Source organism: Asparagus officinalis, chromosome 6 (assembly GCF_001876935.1).
Source record: "Asparagus officinalis chromosome 6, Aspof.V1, whole genome shotgun sequence".
NCBI lineage: Eukaryota > Viridiplantae > Streptophyta > Magnoliopsida > Asparagales > Asparagaceae > Asparagus > Asparagus officinalis.
Genome location: NC_033799.1, coordinates 29,529,232 through 29,550,371, shown reverse-complemented (window position 1 = coordinate 29,550,371; position 21,140 = coordinate 29,529,232). Strand labels below are relative to the sequence as shown.

General features: G+C 33.9%; 2 protein-coding genes across 3 annotated transcripts in view; one reads left to right on the top strand and one right to left on the bottom strand.

Annotated features, from left to right (window-relative positions):
- On the bottom strand, positions 353–9,493 carry LOC109844846 (3beta-hydroxysteroid-dehydrogenase/decarboxylase-like). Of its 2 annotated transcripts, XM_020414001.1 has the most exons (12): positions 9,447–9,493; positions 7,210–7,299; positions 6,976–7,109; positions 6,002–6,172; positions 4,298–4,423; positions 4,131–4,210; positions 3,256–3,454; positions 3,061–3,157; positions 2,401–2,575; positions 1,244–1,400; positions 777–843; positions 353–682 (listed from the first exon to the last, which is right to left on the bottom strand). In XM_020414001.1, exons 2-12 carry the CDS (start codon positions 7,268–7,270, stop codon positions 549–551), a joined length of 1,401 nt encoding a protein of 466 aa, XP_020269590.1. In that variant the 5' UTR covers positions 7,271–7,299; positions 9,447–9,493; the 3' UTR covers positions 353–548. The 2 variants fall into 2 exon arrangements, with proteins under 2 accessions (XP_020269590.1, XP_020269591.1); XM_020414002.1 differs by lacking the exon at positions 9,447–9,493 and having other exon boundaries at positions 6,976–7,126; positions 7,210–7,292.
- LOC109845360 (probable folate-biopterin transporter 4) overlaps positions 13,383–21,140 on the top strand; it is an 11,020-nt gene continuing 3,262 nt past the window's right edge. The window contains exons 1-5 of the mRNA XM_020414608.1: positions 13,383–13,566; positions 14,724–14,851; positions 18,335–18,553; positions 18,636–19,082; positions 19,180–19,377. Of these exons, the coding sequence (XP_020270197.1) occupies positions 13,483–13,566; positions 14,724–14,851; positions 18,335–18,553; positions 18,636–19,082; positions 19,180–19,377 (1,076 nt within the window). The 5' untranslated portion in view covers positions 13,383–13,482. The remainder of the gene's footprint in view (positions 13,567–14,723; positions 14,852–18,334; positions 18,554–18,635; positions 19,083–19,179; positions 19,378–21,140) is intronic.

Below are 21,140 nucleotides of genomic sequence, written 5' to 3'. Positions count from 1 at the left end.
TTAGTTAATAATGAGATCCTATCATTATAAACAAACTAAACAAAGATTAATAATTCTTAAAAATGTACTATGTTACCATATCTTTCCTTGCAAACTTGTTAGTTGTTTATTCCTGGCCCGAAAAGATTTTCAAAATTAATCATCTATTTTATAAAAAAATTATAAATATTTAAATAAATTTTATGGAAAATGTAACAAACCATGTTTATAGATTTTAACTCAAAATAAATCTGACTTATTTTATAGTAAGAAAATAAACGGAAAAAAATAATTTTGATATTTAACCATGGGTATTGCACATGCACAAGAACTAGTACAATACACAAGTAGAGTCTCACTGAAGAAACCATGGAACACAGCGTAGGATTATTACCCCAAATATTAATACAAACAATTAAAAGATATGTTGCTAAATTAAAAATGAAAGCAAGAAAAAGGCTAGCTGTATTTATGGCAATTAACTAGGTAAATAATTCAAAGAATAGATGCATTTTGACAACAAGAATGGGGAAAAAAAATAAGACATTTAAACTTGAGATCTTCTGCTGTTAATTATTTGATAATTTCTGAAGAGCATCAGCTTTCAGCTTCAGAAAATGGGGGTAAGCTCTACTACATAGCACATCAATCTCCTTCTCCCATTTTTCATAAACAACAAAGCCAAAGAAGAGCAAAGAAACACCTGGGACCATAAAATGAACAGAGAGAATCCATTATTTGAAAATGCCAATAATATTCAGAAATGGTTTACTCAATAGAGAAGCATCTGAACGAACCTAGTGTGAATATGCTTTGCAGAGGCAGGGTTCCGAGGAAGCTGATAGACAATAGAATGCTTACTACCTGTTAAAACACACAGTTAGACTAAAAACGAACAAAACGTTTTTGCTCATTCTCATTGATAAATTTGCAACTGCACTCAACAAATCAAGTAAGGGTAAATATCATAAAACTATGATCAAGTATCAAACTATTTTTATTTAAGAAAGAGTCCCACAAACTTCTTTCCATAAACTATCATTCTTCTAGACTAATTTGCAACTGGACTTAACAGCAAGTTTTTTTTATTACACCACTAATGCCCTTAGGGGATTTCTACTGATTTAAAAGTTTGTGCTATTTTTCCACATAAAACCTCTGATAATTATGGTAGTTTTTGAAATTTAACCAATAAGAGATTTATGAAGAGGACTTTTATTTATCTAGAGAACTACGATAAGCTACAAATGAGAGTATTAAAAACCTTCAGAAATAGTGGCCAATCCTTCCCCCTGCAAAGAGATTTTAGTATGCGAACTGCAGAATTCCATGAAGAAGTTGCCACGCAAGCAAGACGGTGTGCCTTTCTTTCTGATAAATGAAAATATGAAGGTGGTATCTTCCCAAATTTGATTCCCTGTCTGTAACCATAGTGGATAATGTTGGTGATTAATGACATGTAAAAGACAGCAGAAGATGTACTATGGATAGGACCTTAATAAGTATTTAAAGCAGAAACGTAACTATTGCAATCATAAACCGAGAAGAAAGACAGAAAGTTAGTTCTATAGGCATTTATATTTCTACAATGAAAGGATCTCAAGCTTCAAGGATCACGGTCCTTCTGATATAGCGTGGACAAAATATACTTGCTCAGCATTAGAAGTTTTTGTCCCCAAAACACATTTTCAAGACTTGATAATTTGCGAGTCATCATCAATGGTTGCAAAGTCATGACTTGTAGCATTTCAGATCTAGTAACAAAATATTATCCTGGGTAAATTTCACAACACTATCACTATCATGAACTATTAGAAGTTTTTGGGGAAAAAAATAACATCAACTATTTTCATTATAGAACAATTTTACAATTTAAAATCAGAAGAAGAAGAAAAAACCACAGATAATCAATAATACTACTCCTAAATTCACTGTCAAGGGCTTTTATTTATGTTTTACAAACCAACCATGAATTTGCAGATAGGTCGCAAAACTACGTATTTTACATCATTGATATATAACTTTCAGGTATTATCATAAAGCTACCATATAGCTTTCTGCTAGTATGTTGCATTTTTCTACTGACTAAAAGTATTTTCAATAGAAAAAATAGTTTATGGTGGTTCATGGTAGTTTTGTGATATCTACTCTATTAATTTATCACTATCCTGCATTAATTATAGGAATAAATTATGAGTATTTGCTAACTGAGAGATATTCTGAATTGTTTCTTATCTTCACAAACTGTAGGCTCAAAGACAAATATATAACTGGGAATGTGAACAATTTAAAAATATATAAATCTATAAATTATTTGTGAAAATATAATAAGTCTTGAGAATTTTGGATGATGCCATGACTTTGAAGAGAATGGGAATTGAATGTCATAAACTATAAATGGAAGATAATGAAGATTCATACATTTCTGTAGGTAGAAAACCATGACCAAACAAGTAAAAAGCGGCGAGCGAGAGAAGCTTTGATACTGCTGTGATGAAGGTATATCCAAATGCAAACAAGTAATAGTAAATAATAGCCAAGACCAGCAACACAGTGAGTGTTTGTTTCTTATCTTTCCAGAGAAGGGTGTTGGCCACTGGAACAGAAAAAAAAAATATCTCAGTAACTAACAAGAACAAAAAAGAATACATAAATTTTAGGGTAAATTTCACAAAATCGCCCAATAAGTTGGACGTTTCTCACTTAACCCCATAAACTTTGAAACTTCACTTAACCCCCAATAAGTTTTGTCAGAAAATTCCCAAAACTAACACTATTTTCTGATGTGTCATGTGCAAATCATGTGCTTTCAGAACACCAAAATACCCTTCTTTAAAAAAAACCTTCATGTCCTCTTATATAATTTTCAGAAGTTTTTTTTTTGCCTGGGGGTATCTTCCTCCACGATAATTACGGGGTAATGCCGTTATGGGGGTTAAGTGAAAAAATGAAAAATAAAATTTGTTTTTCTGGATTCCATTCCCAACTTATTGAGGCTTAAGTAAAAATTTCAACAACGCCCAAACTTGGTGGGATTTTCGTCAAACTTGCCCTAAATATTAACATCCTTAGATTCCTTACTTTTTCCATTTCCAAGAATCAACGACACTTTAGATGCACGACTTCGTGGGACAGCTCTCAAATGTGAATATGAAGCGACTGTCCTCTTCAGACCTTCCTAAATTATGTAAAAAATCTCAGAACAATTTATAGTGGAAAAACTGAAACCTTCGATGTTAAAGGCTAAAGCAAATGGACTGTTCCACAAATCGAAACCTTGAGTGGAACTAGAGGTTCATAATCAAGATGAACCCTGGCTTTAGTACAACTGAAAGTTCTGTTACACGAAAGAAGTCTAACTCTTGAAGGTGTCAGCTGAGGCACGCGCAAACCACAGTGAGAGAAGGATTTATATGTATACTCTACAAAACGCGCTATAGGCATCACCACGGCAACTGGGATATTTATGCTTGGCCTGTATAATAGAATAAAGCAAGAATTAACAATGGATATAGTGGTGTTATGTGCATATTTAGTAAGTTCCATTCTGAGTGATAGAAAATATCAAATTAATGAATCTTTTCAAACTTTCCTATGCAGTAACTACAATCTGATAGAATAAATTATGGCATGTAGCTCTTCATTTTTTTTTTCATGTATGATAATATGCATGTGGATTGCTTAAAGATAAAGGTTAGGGGAGAAAACAAATGAAGGATGCGAGATTAAGAGAAGAAAACATGAGTTCTCTAATTTCGCCGAAATTATATATTTCATTTTTTTGTTTTTAACTACAGATGTATCTATCAACTAATAAACTTTTTCCTTACTATATAAACATCAGGAGCATAGACTTTACTATTCTAGGATATCCTCTATGTCCCTATAGGAGTCAAAGTGAACAATTCTTGATTTTTCACATAATAGCCTTCAAGGAGTTTGGAATTAAAGAACTATTAATCCTTCTATTGCATGCCTAAACGAGAACGTCACCTTCCATAGTTAATGTGTGTGCGTACATGTTGATGGGTGCATCTGCATGTGGATCATATCTTATAGCATGTTAAAAACTTTCAAATTGCTAAATTATCAGCCAAAGAATGCTTCAAAATGGAAAAGGAAATTTGTGAAGGCATGGATACTATATTCACCTTTCGTATCCAAGCCCTTCAAGAATAAGTGAGAAGAACTCCCATAACTTTATTGGTTCATTATTAGTTATGAAATAGGCCTGCACATAAACATCACGCTAAGCAAACATAGCAAAAAATGTTAAGCATCAGTAATAAAACGATCAACACAATGACAGCTGAATTACCTGTCCAGCTGCTTTCTCCGCACGACAGCCACCAGAAGCTAGAGTTCGCTCTGCACATATATGGCCATATGCAACATTTTCCACATAGGTGAAGTCATATAAATTGTTGCCATCACCAATAATGAACTGATAGTAAAGGGACAAGAAAGTTAAATGGTCATTAGTATTTAACGGCAATGGCAACAACATGAAGATAGCACAAGTCTATATTTTAAACTAAGGTTTCCTGATGCATGTTACAATGGTACTTATCCATATATATTACGTAAACATAAATGATCACAATGATAAAATTCTCGATTTGAGGAGTTGGTAAACAGTTGGGACTGGATAACAAAGTTGCTTAAATATGGTTCAAGCATAAACAAGAGACACCAAAGTAGGGAAGAGACATCTTCATACACTATTTCTCCAATAGCAACAAAATACTTCATTCAAATCACTATAAAAATTTTCCAAACAAGTAAAAAGCAGCATGTGGGGAAAGAATTAGAAAGCTTATTTGCACTTTTAATACCCAAAAAATTTTGCGCTTTTTAAACTTTGATATCCTGAAGTTCTGCTTTGACGAGTTGATACCTGAAATCCTTAAATTTGTTCGTCACTTTCCCCAAACTCAGAAAACTGAAATTCGGTAAGAAAAATTGTTTCCCCTTCACTTTTCTGTGTTGATATTCCTGAACAAATTTAATGTCAACTCTTTCACATTTCGGGGGATCAAATTGTCAAAATAAAACTTCAGGGTAACAAAGTTAATATTTGTTAGAATCACAATAAATGTTTCAGGACCTTCAAGTTAATATTTGTTGTAATTATAACGTTATAACCCTCAATTCAGTCCTCACCACAGCTCCAAAGTTTTGGTGCAGTGGAAGTGCTCTTCTACATGGCATTAGAGCAACCCAGTTTTGGATGCGAATTTAAAAAGAATTTTCAAAAAAGATTTGATAGCACTGTGTAAGTCCAGATTTCACCTCAAAAAAGCACTCAAACTGCGGAAGGATATTAGAATACAAAATTATAATCCTCAACCCTCATCACAATTTCGGAGTTATGGCGCAGTGGTAGGGTCCTTTGACAATATTCAAAGTACTGCTTCATTGCCATCAAAGAAATAATTTCGTCAATACGAGCAAGCTTTGGGAGGAAAATGAAGATATTTTGTGCCTTTTTCATAATACTCTTCCCATTAAACAGGATAATTCAATTCAAAGGCAGACACAAAACTGTTCAATCAAATAGAACATCTCAATTCAAGTGGCACCTAACTTGCACCAATATAAATCACAGACACATGACATATGAAGGGTACTTCCTGGGAGGAAAATGACGATATTTTGTGCCTTTTTCATAATATTCTTCCCATTAAACAGGATAATTCAATTCAAAGGCAGACGCAAAACTGTTCAATCAAATAGAACATCTCAATTCAAGTGGCACCTAACTTGCACCAATATAAATCACAGACACATGCCATATGAAGGGTATTTCCTGTATATGCTTCCAGAATGCTTAATATGATGCAAAAGAATTTCTGAGAAGAAGAGACTAAATGAGAAACAGAACAGTAAAAATAAATAAAGCAATCTCTACTTCACTAAGTTTAGAAATTTAAGATATGTGAGATGATGGAAACATCCCCAAAGGTGATTATCAATTTATCATGACAAAAGTACCAAAATACTGTAAGTTGACATGCATTACCTTAGATTTCCCAGCCTTCGCAGCAGAAACTAGTGATGGCACCAGAAGCTTATCACCAGGACCAAAAATACTGCTAGGGCGTATACAACATGTAAGCAGTCCATTTTTCCCGTTGGCATTTATTACCAACCTTTCCCCTTCTGCTTTGGTCTCTGAATAAGAATCATTGAACTGGAGGTAAAAGAAAAGTAAGAACAAAATAAACCTCAATGTAGTACACAAAATCACCGGTTTTTCAACATTAGTTCCAGAGATCTTCAAATATGGAAATTAGTCCCCCAAATCTTTTACGTGTTCTCAAATTATTCCCTCTATTACGTTTTCCATCCAAACTATTAACCATGGTTGGGTTAGTGTTAGCCAGGTAATTACCAAATTACCTAAATCAACCAAAATCAACACCAAAATCTATAGCTTTTAGGTCTAACATTGCAGAATCTTTCCCCAATTTATGCTTCAATAAAGTTTTTTGGGGGTCTGGGTTTGAATGCATAAGGGTATAACTGGTATTGCACCCAAAAATGTTAAATATGGTGTAATATTCCCTCAATTTCGACCAACCTCTAAGGGCCCGTTTGGTTGCTGAAAAGAGGAGTTGAAATGGGCATAAAGCCTACCAAAACTGACAAAAACTGTCAGTTTTAGCAGGCTTTCCCAAGCCCTCTTCAGCAACCAAACGGGCCCTAACCAGAGAAACCACTTTACCTCTAAGGGCCCGTTTGGTTGCTGAAAAGAGGAGTTGAAATGGGCATAAAGCCTACCAAAACTGACAGTTTTTGTCAGTTTTAGCAGGCTTTCCCAAGCCCTCTTCAGCAACCAAACGGGCCCTAACCAGAGAAACCACTTTTAAATAACTTCAAAGATTTGGGGCCTAATTTCAAAAATATGAAAGATTTTGGGGGCTAATATAAAAAATTCTATAGTCATTAGTATTAGTAATGCTGCCATCAAATTCATCTCAGAAATATCGATACCTTCTCAGGGTATGACATTGATTCCATTCCATCAAAAATTCCATGAACACCATCAAAAACAACACTAGGCGAACTTGTGTAGATAAGCCTTTTGACATTGCATTCTACACAAGCACGAATAACGTTCTTGGTTCCTGCAAATGTGTAAAAACTAAGCATTATGTCCAACTATAACTTCTTTCTTCATGTTAATGATGATTAAAGGTGAGATATAGTGCATTCCAGGGATCCAACCTTCTACATTGACTGAATGATGAAGCTGATAGTTATTGATAGATGAATCAGGAGCAGCCATGTGGAAGACAACCTCTGCTCCTTCAAATGCTGAGACAAACAGGACAGAAAGATGATTAATACTTAATTTTAGAGAACCAAAACAATGACTCCTAATTCTAGCTAGTTAACCTTATAAAACTTATATAAAATTCCAGTATCTTTTTTTTCGGTACATAAGTTCCAGTATCCACCATCTAAAATTGGAAGTCTTTGGACATGCTCCTTCCACCATTCCTAATGTTCAAAGGTATTAAAATACCACATGTTCTACATTATTATGTCAGCTCAACCTTGAAAATCAACTATCCGCTTTTGGATTTTAAATACATCATGCATATTTGTCAGTTTTTAGATGATAAGACGGATTTACTTTCTCGTGTTTACAGGTAAATCTTATTAATCCTCCTTTGAGCATGACTGGTTACTTTTCCTGGATGTTCATATATATACCAATTGAATTATATAACTATCTGCATCAGAATAAAAAATCATCAAATAATCTAATCAAGAAATTTCTTTTTCTTATGCATTCATTGCATTGTTAGAGACTGATATGGTAGAAAAGTGACTTAATCCAGGAGGAATAGGCAAATTTTCTATGTAACAGAGCAAATAAACTATAAATATATATTCTTTGAATGTGGAACTAAACAATTCTACATATGATGTGATAACAAAACTCCAAGAATATCATCACAACTTCCAATTTGATAAGAAATTACTTCCACATAAAAACCTTTCGAAATTTTTCTATTACAGAATAAGGAGAATTCACTCATGAAAACTATTTGTTAGATGGAGGAAACCCATATCTCTATAAAACCACAATTGATCCTAAATTTATCAATGTGAGTTTGCATTGACCCTAGCCTACCAGCATACTTTCTGCAATCTCTGTGCCCAAGCAAGCTAGCTTTGCACTAGTCAAATCTCAGTCGAACATTGCAACCCTGATGTCTCCCCTTTGGCATTAGACTAATCCCAGATGAATAATGCACTTTCGCATTCTCTACTATGCAGGCAAGGTTTTAAATATTAGATATCCGGGAAATATCAGACAACCGAAATTCATATCGAATTGCGGATACCAGGAAAATATCGGGGATAAGTGATAAATATCCGAGTGCTACATCAGATGATGTGCATATGTAATATAATGTCGTAAATATAATTTAAACATACTTAATGAAATTTAATTAAACAACTGCAAATAATATATGTTTATGATCACTAATCAACCTTTTAAAACAAATAAAAGTCCACATCGACAATGCAATATTTAACTGAGCCGAACTGCCACTTGATATATTCGGAAAACCATGATATGTCACCCGAAAATTGCCAAAGGCTACATATTGTTTTACGATGAGCCATATAAAAGAACAATCTGCTGAATATCAGCCATGTCGAGGATATATCACCCAAAATTGCCAAAAAGTGGTTAAGAATATTTAGACCATATCGCTTTGCGGCAAGCCTTGTAAAGAGATATATCGGCCAATATATCAGGCGATGTCGGGGGTATTTAAAACAATGAGTGCAGGTGTCACCATCTGCATCACTCTTGCAACAAAGAAGGTGAGGTTGGCTCTTGCATCCTTTGTTAAAAAGACCCAGGAGAGCTCCTCTCTAAAAGCTAGTTGTTAGATAAAGAAACTAAACTATTTTGAAACTTGTACTTGACTTCCAATTTAGTCGGCCAAGGACTAAAGCACCGACTAGAAGGACAATTTCATTAACCGTGTCTTAGAAATCAAGAACTGTTCTTTGGTATTTTCCAATTAAATCCTGACAATTTTTGACAGTAAAAAAAACTAAATTAGACTATTTTTCATTCTACCTTAATGAAGGAAACCCTTTATTCCTGGTACTTGCCAATGAAAAGAAACTTACTTAATAAAGGGTATTAAAATCAAACTTATCAAACACGTTTAACTGAACTGCAAGACCTTTGATTCTCGAGAACAGACAAAATTTACCTATATACCGTCCAAATCAGTCATATTTGCAATTTTTTGAGGAAAATATTTGCATTTTTTTTGTTTTGAATGGTGGAAGGGAAAATTTCAGCTAAACAACTACAAACATAACTTTTGGTGCACCCTAACTTAAGGCGGTACAATTGAGGGGTTAAATCAGCAAACATTTAGATTTGGAGGGTAATTTTAGAATTGGGGATATATAAAAAACGCAACCTTTGATAACATGCGCTCTTTTCCTAAGATCCGCCGGCAGCGTAGCGCACGGCCGCGGGAGTAGCCTCGCGCCAAGGGCGACGTTCTCGGCGGGGTCAGCCTGATGTGGCGCCCCAGATGGCGTCGGACCACCACTTCTGATGGATCAGCATTTCACAGGTGCGCGCTTTTAAGCTCTATCGCACCGCCGGTGACCACACACCACTTCTCCATTGCCGCGGGGTTCGGGCGGCGAAGGACGGGACTCGAGAAGGGAGTTGTAAATTAAGTGCGCATGCATAAGTAACTCATGACTTTCAAGAACCGTATTTTCGGCAGATACGTATCACAAAGTATTTTTATATATATCATTATGTGTATGCGTTTCGTTGTACATATACTTAGCAACACTTGTCCTTAGGAAAGGTAAATACAAATTTAGGCTAACTAGCACTTACACACCTTGTAGTTTCTCCTACTTTGCACTTAGATACCCTCATTGGATCATTTGTTATACGTATATTCCATGAAGTTTTTAAACTCTAGTACCTTCCGTTATACTGTCCTCATGCGCGGCTCGTATGGTGACATTAGAAATTTTTAGCACTTAACTTCTGTTGAATTTAGTATTAAACCTGCGTGAATTTTATTTTTAATTTATCACAATGGAACGAAAACTTTTAAATTTTGCATTTTCACTTCTAAATCAGCAAACATTAAGGTCTAAAAGGTCCAAACTTAAAATGAGAGTGTCGCACGAGAGATTAATATTTGGAGGAAGATTCTCACGCTAGCATAACAAAAGGTACTAAAGATGAAAATATTCCAAAATTTTAGGATATGTAAGTCCGTAAAATTAAGTGTAGGTATATACGCTCAAAGCAGTGAGAACTATATATAAGGCATTTTAGGTGCTAATTAGCATAACATTTATATAAAATCTAAAGCCAGATTCTGTACTTAATTTGTTTGTGACAGATGTTTTAGATTATTTAAATTATTGAAAATTAAAAAAGTAAAACCCTCATATGATCACAAGGATATACATTATTCTAAATAATAGTAGTAGTAGTAATGATAATAATATCTAACTAAAAATACCTTTCAAATTTCAAAACTTATAGCATTGAAATAATTTTTTAACCAAATACCGAATTTGCAATCAAGATATATATTTCCATATAAAATTGGCTTAAAGGAAAAAAATTGCAATCAATGTTAATGCAACATTTGTTGTTGCAGCGTTTACCACATTTTCCTTTTGCAGCAAACAAAACGGCTCTTGAGTTATACCAAGATCAACGAACCCATGAAAGACGTACATGTGAATTTGATGGTTGGTTGCTCATTTTTGCAACGTGAGGTGGGGTGGGACTCAATGCAGTGTCAATTTCTTCGCTAGCTCCTTTAGCAAATCATCCATCACCTTACAACTTTTTTTGTTTGCTGCAAACATAAATTGTAGCAAATGTTACATGCATGCAACATTTTTGGGAAGAAATCAACTTCAAATTCGATGTTTGGATATATGCAATTATATTGTAAAGAGATGTATTTGCAATTTTAGTGTTTGGTTAAAAACAATTCGTTAAAAGTTACAAAACTTTGTCATATAAGGAAACTTGAGTGTAGATGATTTTCTTATTTGGATTTTAAAAGATTTTTTTATGAGTGGAATTATTTTTATTTTTTACTTTTCTTTTTTGAAGCTTATAACTTTTCCTTTCCCACCAAATTGGCTGTAACATTTGTTGTAAGTTTTTTAAATACAAAATGCGTTGTTCTATTTATATTTGCAACTCCATTTCCATCCACAAAACAATCCCCATATTTTAGATAAAAAATTGAGTATAAAGTTAAAAAAAATAATCTTGTACTTATTTTGGTTTGTTGCAAAAATAAATTTGCAGTAGATGTTGTAAAAAATCAACTTCAAATCTATTGTTTGGATATCTCAATTTTTACGACGGGAAATATATTTCCAATGCACATTCAATGTTTGGTTTAGAAACAACTATATCAAAGATATGCAATTTCATCGGCAAAAATACTAAATTGGTATATTTTGTTTACTCAAAATGAGAGGAAATCACCAGAAGTCTGACACATACCATATTTAATTAAAAACCTATCAAATCTTGTTATTTTCTATAAAGTTATGAGCTATTTTCTTGTTTTGAACCAAACAAGCAAAATACAAAAAACAAGAAAATTGGTACTTTTTTATTTCTCAAAAATTTTCCTATATTTTTTTAAAGAAATACAAGGAAATCATAATTTAGGTGGAAAACATTTCCTATAATTTCTAGAAATTGAACCAAACACCCCCTAAGGGTAAACACAATATACCAATTTGGTATTTTTCCCAAATTTATCATATAAGGAAACATGAGTGTAGATAATTTTCCTATTTGGATTTAGAAGGATTTTTTTGACAAGATGAAATTATTATTATTTTTAATTTTTTTCTGGATTCTGCAACATTATCTTCTACCAAATTGGTCGCAATATTCCTTGCGGTTTTTTCCTACAATTTACAAGTTCATTTACCATCCAATTGAAATGTTTCAAACCAAACGACCGAAACAAGTCCGATTGCACTACTTTTATTTTCATCTCTATTTCAACATAACCAAACAGTCACTTAATTTCATCTAAATAATAAAAAGTTTTTAGATATCATTTTACAAGTAAAATTTGTTGAAGTTAGAGATTGGTAAAATATATAAAAAAAGTAATTATTAATATACTAAATTAGACTAATAATATGACCAAAATAAATTAAAATTTTAAACAATTCGAGTTTGAGATTGCAAACGGTTCGGATACAGCTCAGACATAATGCTTATCATATTCTTATCTACTTACTAATCACAGATATTGATGTAAATATGGATACAACTTGATAAGAAAAACTCATATCAATATCCGCTGTAATTGTATATTCATACTGATATACATGCGGATATGAGAAACTGAATAATATTGAGAAAATATAGCTCATTTGATAGAAGAAAATTCCTTAATATGTTCATTAATCTGAAAAGCTAAGATTACATTTTTAATGGTTAAAATTAACATCAAATCCATTAATGAAGAACTAAAACAATTGCAAAAAATATATTTGGATATTTCGAATATGGAAACACATTTTTCACTGCATATTAGTATTTGTAATTATATACTGTCAGATATAGATATTTAATACTATATATGTATTAATGCTGATGGGGATATACTTTATTTTGGTTTATTTCAAGATATTAGACCCTTAAATCTCACTAATGATCCTATTAAAACCCTACACTGTGCTTAGTTCTTAGAGCCACACATACGGGCATTGAAATAACCACACTGCCCCTTATTTTGCACTTTGTGTGAACCAGAACCTCTCGCACCTTGCAAGATGTTCTAATAGGATCCATTTAAAAAAAAAAAAAAATCGAAACTCCTTAAAATCTTACACAATTGCATATTAGTTCATAAAATCTTAAAATTATGTATCAATTCCTCAATTATATAGGGTCTTGCAAAATAGTCCTTCAAGTTAAATGGTGTTAAATTTAAAGTGAATATTTCATCAAATCTAAAGGTTGGAGGTAAAAATGACCATTTCCCCCTCTATTATATTCCTTAACCCAAATCCACGTAAGTTCTCACTTCTGCAATGGTTAGAAAAAAAGGTTGGAAATATCAAAAAGAGGGATAGTTTAGTAATTACAGACGTTGAGTTAGGATTTAAATGAGTTATGGCTAGGCTTTTCTTTAAACTGAAATACTAATGGAGGGACCAATTGGCAATACCCTATAGGATTTGAGCGACTAATACGCAATTATTGACTAATGTTAGGGGACAATATCTAAAAAAACCCATTACTTTTTAGCTCGGGTCCACCGAGATTGGCACAGAGAGGGGGTAGCGGGTCAAAGACTCAAAAGAGAGCACGAGCAGCGCGCACGCGCTCTCTCCCCTCTATTTATTTACAGGGGTTCGCTTAAAACCCCCAAAATTTGTAGATCTCGAAACGATCGAAGAAGAAGCAGAGTGGGGGTAAAAATGGCGATCGGATGGGTGAAGAGGATGAGCTCTGCCTTCGGGGCGTCCTTCGTATGGCTCGTGATCTTGATCTACTTCACTCAGGTTCCTCCTTCCCTTTGCCTCGATTTTTTTTCCCCCATATAATCTCTACGAAACGTTGCAGCTTTTCTCTTATCAATTTGTGTTCACGCCTAGTAATTTAAATCTCCAACGTGCTTCGTTATTATTGATTCAACGATAAGATTACTATTGGTTGTTTTGTGATTTTACTTAAAACATAATTAGGAAGGCTAGTTGGCATGAAACTAAGGTGCAAACAAATTTGGGCAATCTATTCGTTATACGAACATGTTCATTTTTAATGTGGATAGTCGCGCGTACATATATTTAAAATGTGGACCAAGTAAAGATATGGTAATGGTGAAAATATGTTTAACGTATAGGAATATACTATCAAATATATTTTGGGCACACCAAGTACATGCAATCTCATGAAATGTTATCATATTCTAAAACAAGCCTTTTGCGGCTGCGTAAGGGGGCAACGTCTAGATATGCAGCCCAATTTCATATGGAATTTGCTCAATGTGACAAAAAGAAAGTAGTTGGGCCATTTTAGTTGGGCCCATGTTGGTTATGTGTCTGCAAAGGCGATTACGCAAATGCATAATCAGTTTGGAAATCAGGTACAAAGATGATCCCACCTAGACTTGTTTATTGGATGCAAACCACATGGATGTTGGTTAACGATTGTGGGTGTGTATGTATGCATGGCGACATGGGTGTTTGTGCACAGATCTGCATATGCATGTATATTCACATTCCCCAGGTGCGGATGCCAACATCCCCAAATGAAAAAGTGGTCCTTTCGTTTGAGCCTTATTCCTCAGCTAAACCTGCCATTGTAGTAGATTTGAGTCATTGTTAATGCCAAACCAAAGGGTAGGTGAACTTCAACATTGAGGAATGCTGATATATAGCTAAACTTATTGGATGTTAGAGGGTACTTGACTAGATTTTTCTAGTCTGAAATAAGCTAGTTCGACTGTTACTCATTTACATCTCGCTATCTATGTTGAACTATGCGGCATAGAGTTATTATTATCACTAAAAACTAATTGATTTTGTGCTTGTTAAGCCTCAGCATCTACTGGTTTTATCAAATGTCCTAGGAAATATTTACCCGCCTCTTAATGTTTGAATATGTGAAGTTTTTATTTTATCTCCTATGAAGGCTGATGGCATGAATGTTGTCTCAGGGTTTCAGATCCTTCGTGTGGACTGCAGTTTCCTACCAGATGAAAGATATGCTCAAGCTTTCACCCTCAGCCTCACAATTTGTGGTTTCTGTTGCATATTTCCCTTGGAGTATTAAACCTTTATATGGGTAAGGAAATCACACCTTGGCTATGACTTCTAATCTTGCATGCATGCAGATAAACTGCCAATTTATTTGTTAAAGAGTGTTATTAACTAGACATCCTGGTTAGCTATCTTATGTAAATATAGGGGATAACGAGCAGTTAATATTCATAGTATAATGCACGTGCTTTGCACGTGGTGTCTTATATTAATATTATGAACTTGTTTAGTTGTTTTGTGAACTAAAAAACAAAGATTTGGAATATACTAACAAATAAAGATTTAAAACTAATTAGAGATACCTGATATCCTCTATTACATATTATTTGTCAATTGTGTCAATTTCAAGCAATTTTTGAATTTCAAATAGATGAGCTTGCTCTGTGATTGCAGCGAACAAGCCAATAATATTGTACAATGTTGGGTTATTGTTATCTTAGAACCAACATAAACCTGTCATGTACAACCAATGAAATATAAACATTTTATGGAAGAATTATAAATGCTTGAACCGCAACATGTTGCATATCAGTTGGAGTACAAATAGAGAAGCTTGGCCGATCCTGAACCCTCATAATAACGATCCAATATTCCTTCTTAAAGCAATGCGTACCAGTCGCTTGATATCTAGGCCTCTCATCTCCTACTCTTGCACTCTTTTTAGAGTTCTTATAAAATCTAAGCCAGTGCAAATGTCTCTCAATGTGTCTGAGCTCCATCGAAACTATAGAGGGTGTGAACCACCATCACCCTTTAAAACATTGCATAAGAGCACTTGATATTGAAAAATCTTATTGGACCCTTAGTTGGAAGCCAAGTTGACTTGTTAGTAACATGAAAAAGAGTTGCTACCGTTTTTGTTGTTAGTCCACAATTCGGCGTTGACAACATAGCAGTTGAGATCATTGAGCACTCCTCTGAGTACTTTGGATAGAAGCATGGGTTTGTTAGTGGTCAATGCTCATGAGCTCAAGTACAATCTTTGTACAACAAAACACTGACATCAGTTTCTTTTAATGGAAGGAAAGAAATATGTATTTTCTCAATGGACTGACATCAAAGTAAAATTACAATTAATAATAAGATGTGATTGTATATATAAGCATATAAAAACTGTGGCTATAGAGGATTATAAGGGTTTCTCTCTCCTCTTTTATTGACTTGGTGGAGATTATATCACATCATTGTATATGAGAGAATCCTCTCATAGGATATGTAATGTTCATTATTCTCGCAGAGGATATTGCTCTAGTGCACCAAGGAAAAAAGAATTTAGAAGTATGAGATGGACATGATTTAAATCTATCAGTATGTACGTAATTCAACTGAGGAGTAAGGTTGTTGATATTATTTGCTAAAAAATATATATATATATGATATGAGCTAGCTAGTTTGCATATATAATATTTACATTTCAAGAGGAGAATAGCTTAGTGTTTGTATACATGATATATGATCTCTTTATCCAAATTTCGTTCCCATCTCTATCTATGACATTGAACAGTAAAAAGTAACATTTAGCTACAATTCTTAACATGACTTGTATTCGTGCGTATGCTTTAGTTCTAGGCTATAGGCTTACCGCTTACCGCCATGAACTAACCGTCATATGAAGATATATAGGTTTTGATTATGATCAGGTTCAAACCAGTGGAGATTTGGATAATGAACTTCTAAGAGTGTCATGTTTATTCAAACTATTCACCTGAGAGAAAAAAGATTGTAAATTTCAACATTTAGGCAACTAAATAGTAAATTGAGTACAATTCAGAAGCTTGGATAAAATTTTTCCTGAATTACTATCATATTATCACACTAATCGTTGGCAATCACAATCCTTCATCATAAAGGAAAATAAATATTAGTATGAGATACATTAAAAAACACATAACAAAAATTCTCTTAAAAACTCAAAACTATGGCAGGTGAGAGAGAGATAGGAGGAGAGGTTTAATTACAACATATTAGATGCATGGAATTGTAAGAGAAGGGTCACTGCTTTTTAACCACATGTAATGTATATTAGTATGAGATACATAAAAAAACACATAACAAAATTTCTCCTAAAAACTTAAAACTATGGCAGCTGAGAGAGATATAGGAGGATATGTTTAATTATAACATATTAGATGTATGGAGTTGTAAGAGAAGGGTCACTGCTTTTTAACCACATGTATCAATATTAGTCCACATGATATTAGCATAAAAAATAAAACAATATAATATTATCATAAAAATGTCAACAACTTGCATGCGTAACATATTTCTACTTTAGAAATAGAGGATGATATCATGAGTCCCCTCTTCCTCCTTGACCGCATTTCACATGTAAAAGATTATTTAAGGTTGTTTGACCCCTCTAAATATTGACGATGTAGTTTGATGAGATGTTTATTGTAAAGAAAAGGAAGGTTATGATATAAGAATTTAAAGAGATGGAGAATTATATTCGTGATTAGTCATGAGGATACTAAAGATGATTAGTGGAGATAATGGATGAGTGAGGAGGTGTGCATTAATGAGAAATTATTAAGAATTCTAATGGAATTGTAACATGTATGTATGCTATTGTATATAAGTAGATACATAAAGTTGGAATTATCAAATTTAAGAGGGATAAAAAAGGTATTCAAAAGTTTTTACACCCCAATCCTCTTTTATATGTAGTATAGATATAGATATAGATTTGGATCCATTAACTACAATATTTTGTTTTATCTCCATGGAAATGTTCACATTGATGTGATCTGAGCTTTTTATGTATTTTGGTTAGTAGTAGGCTTACAAACATTATCGAGGTAGAGTGTTTGTGTGTGTATGTGTGGCTGTGCGTGCGCAATTGATCTAGTGATCGTAGAATGTTCTTTTGACTAATTTTCTTCCTTTTTTTGTTCGTAATTTCCATTGTACTGTAAGTGGTGATGTTGTTATATTATGTTTTCTGTGGATTGGCTACTCTTCATTGTCCTTTTTTGGATATGGTTCAGGGCATAGGTAGTTATATATTCATATGCCTATTAGTCTAGTGGATTCTCCTCTTACAACCCCAACCGAAGCACTACCTTCTAGCCCCACCAACACCACTCCAACCCCAATGCATACACACTCACATGCTTCTGGCATCACCTACCATCACCAACAAGACAAACAATATTTCATATATTTATAAAAGGGTAAGGTTATATTACACAAAGGGTGCAACTAACAAGTAAGAAGTTAAATTAAGAAGTTTACCCCTATTACTAAAAAGATTTATCAGGCCATCTAGTTAAATAATCCTAGTAGTGTGATCTATAGATTATTAAACCTAAGTGGATCAAAGATCATGTGGTTTGGAATTTCTATCATACAATTCAAGCAACTAAAAATAACTGGCTTTATAGAATGTTACAGGACGTTCATTTTCAGATCATAATATGTTAAATAAGGCAGTATCAGATGTCTCAAACTTTTATCTGGCAACTGATGTCAGGTTGTTTGCTGAAGTTATTGTATCTTGTTGTTGCAGAATTCTATCAGATTGTATCCCAATTAGACGGAAGAAAAGAAAACCATACTTGGTTCTAGCAACCATCCTCTCTCTCTTCCCGTGGCTTGTCATGGGTTCAACATCCCTAAGGAGTTCGCGAAATTTCCTGATGGCTCTCTTAACGATACAAAACCTGGGAACTGCGATGGCAGATGTTGTTATTGACGCAATGATTGCAGAGGCAGTTCGTGCTGAGAAGTATGTTCAAATTTATGATTCTTGCTTTTCCTGAAAACCTTATATATTCAGAACTTTACTTGACAAGGTATTCTTTGATCAGAGCAGAATTTTCTGGCGATCTCCAGTCATTATCTTGGTCTGCAATGGCCTTGGGAGGAATATGTGGGAGTTTATTAGGAGGTTACACACTGTCAACACTTAGGACAGACACAATTTTCCTGCTTTTCTCTATACTGCCAATCATCCAGCTATTGTCGTGTGCTTTTATTGAGGAGGTCCCTTCTGAAACTCCAAAGATGGATCAAAATGGTCACGAACACATGCAAAACCATTCAGATAGTAGTACAAGAAGTTCCTCTTCTGAAAAATCATATTCTCAAACTACAAGAAGGCGAAAAGACAGCCATAAGAAGGAAGAAAAGGAAACCATCTCCATGAAATCTGAAATTACAACAGTACATTCATCAATAACTCCTAGATGGCATGAATCTCTGAAATCTGCTTTCTTTAGTTTGTGTCGAGCATTTAGGCAACCCATTATCATAAGGTAGAAACTCAGTTCCATAATCTGCTTTCATATTTGTCATTTTTCTGTACTCTGATTCAGATATTACTGTCATACATTTGACCAATTGGAATTTCAGGCCCATGGCCTGGTTTTTCTTTTCAAATGTTGCAGTTCCCAATCTCTCAACAGTCATGTTTTATTATCAGACTGAAGTCTTGCACTTGGAAGCATCCTTTTTGGGGACTGCCCGTGTGATTGGGTGGTTTGGCTTAATGCTCGGTACATATACCTACAATCGATGTTTGAAACGTATGAAACTAAGGAGAATTCTCATGTAAGCTGCTTTATTCTTACTTCATGGTTTCCATCATTTAGTTAGTGTTTTTTCTGTTCATATGTTATTATACTTTTCGATTCATGATAATGCCATGAAAATTCAGTGCTATTGTCATTGTCAAAGGTCTCTTCGACTACACCAAGAAGTTGTGATGAGCATTAAGAGTTAATACTTTTCTACTCTAACATGCCCCAGCAGTAGGGGTGGTAAACGATCGAATCGAATCGAATACTAAGGTATTCGTATTTGTATTTGTTTAAAATTATCGAATTCGAATGCGGACTCTAATATTCATATATCTAGTTTTTCGAATTCGAACTCGAATACTTGGTATTTGATAAATATTCATGAATATTCACGAATACTTATCGAATATTAGAGTGTATTTATTCTACTAAAAAAATTTGATTTTCAAATAATATTAAAATTCATAAATAAAATGTATTCCTTTTTAATATATGATGTATATATATTTAAATTAAAATTTTAATTAGAAAATAGATTTAAGATTATTTAAGACTTAAAATCAGTATATAAAAGTTAAATAGAAATGATAAATGAATTAAAAATATGACATCATATGTGCAATAATACAAATAATAAGTTGTGATTAAATTTTAAACGAATATTTAATAGACAAACGAATCGAATATACATCTGGTTAAATTCTATTCGTTAGTAAACTCGAATACTAAAAAATATTTGTTTAGTGGTAAATGAACTACCGAATCGAATATGATCGAATAGTTATTCGAACAATTATCGAACTATTTGTTAATTATTTGGTTCATTTCCACCCCTACCCAGCAGGTTGTTGGCATTTTTGACGGGTCAAAACCTGGGCTCATACAACATTATCCTTTTTTTCCCTTTTTGAAAAAGGAAGACCGATGGTGTTTGAACCTGGGTTGCTCCGGTACCATGTTAAAGGTCCCTTCCGCAACACCTAGACTCTAGGGTTGTGACGAGGGCCTAAACTCCGAAGTTATTGCGAGGGAATCTCCGACGTTGTGATGAGCGTTGAGAGTTATAATTGATACTCTTACGGTCATGAATTTAGATAGACTCATTCTCCCATTGTGATATAACTGAACTTACAAACAAGCAAAATGGTTTACTGATCAGGAGGAAAAAACAGCTTTTGGAAGTATTATTATGCTTCACGTAAAGGCCAACTAAAGAGGAGAAATAAGTGTTAAGATTGCTTGGAATACATCTTTGGGCCAGAGCTCATGATCTAAGAATTTTTGATGGGTTAGTTATCTAACGATTTATTCATGTTAAATAACAATAAGACATCTTCCTCTACCCATACCACAGGGAATAACGTATGCCTTCAAAAGGCAGTAGATTAGAAACCCTCTCACCATATACTGTCAAAAGAAAATTTCTGGGTAGAAACTATTTGCTCAGTTCATAGTCCTATTTTTGTTAAGTTATGGTGCATAACCCCATGATTCAGCAGTTAGCTCTCATCATAGTCTCTTATGATAAGGTTCTACGTGCTCTGGAGGAGGTGAAATGTCAGTCTCCTATAAATAGGCAATAACCACCTCTGCAGTTGGAATGATCCCTACCTGGTCTTCCCTTTTAATAATTAAGATGATGCTGTTCTGATAATATGCATATTTACACAAGTAGTAAGTTAATTGACAAAAAGAAGGGTAACTGATCTCCAGATTACCTGATAGTGTCTCTATATTGGCCCAGTACCCCTATGCACACTTTTTTTTGTTGGTTGTTTTTTTTTGTGCCCCCCC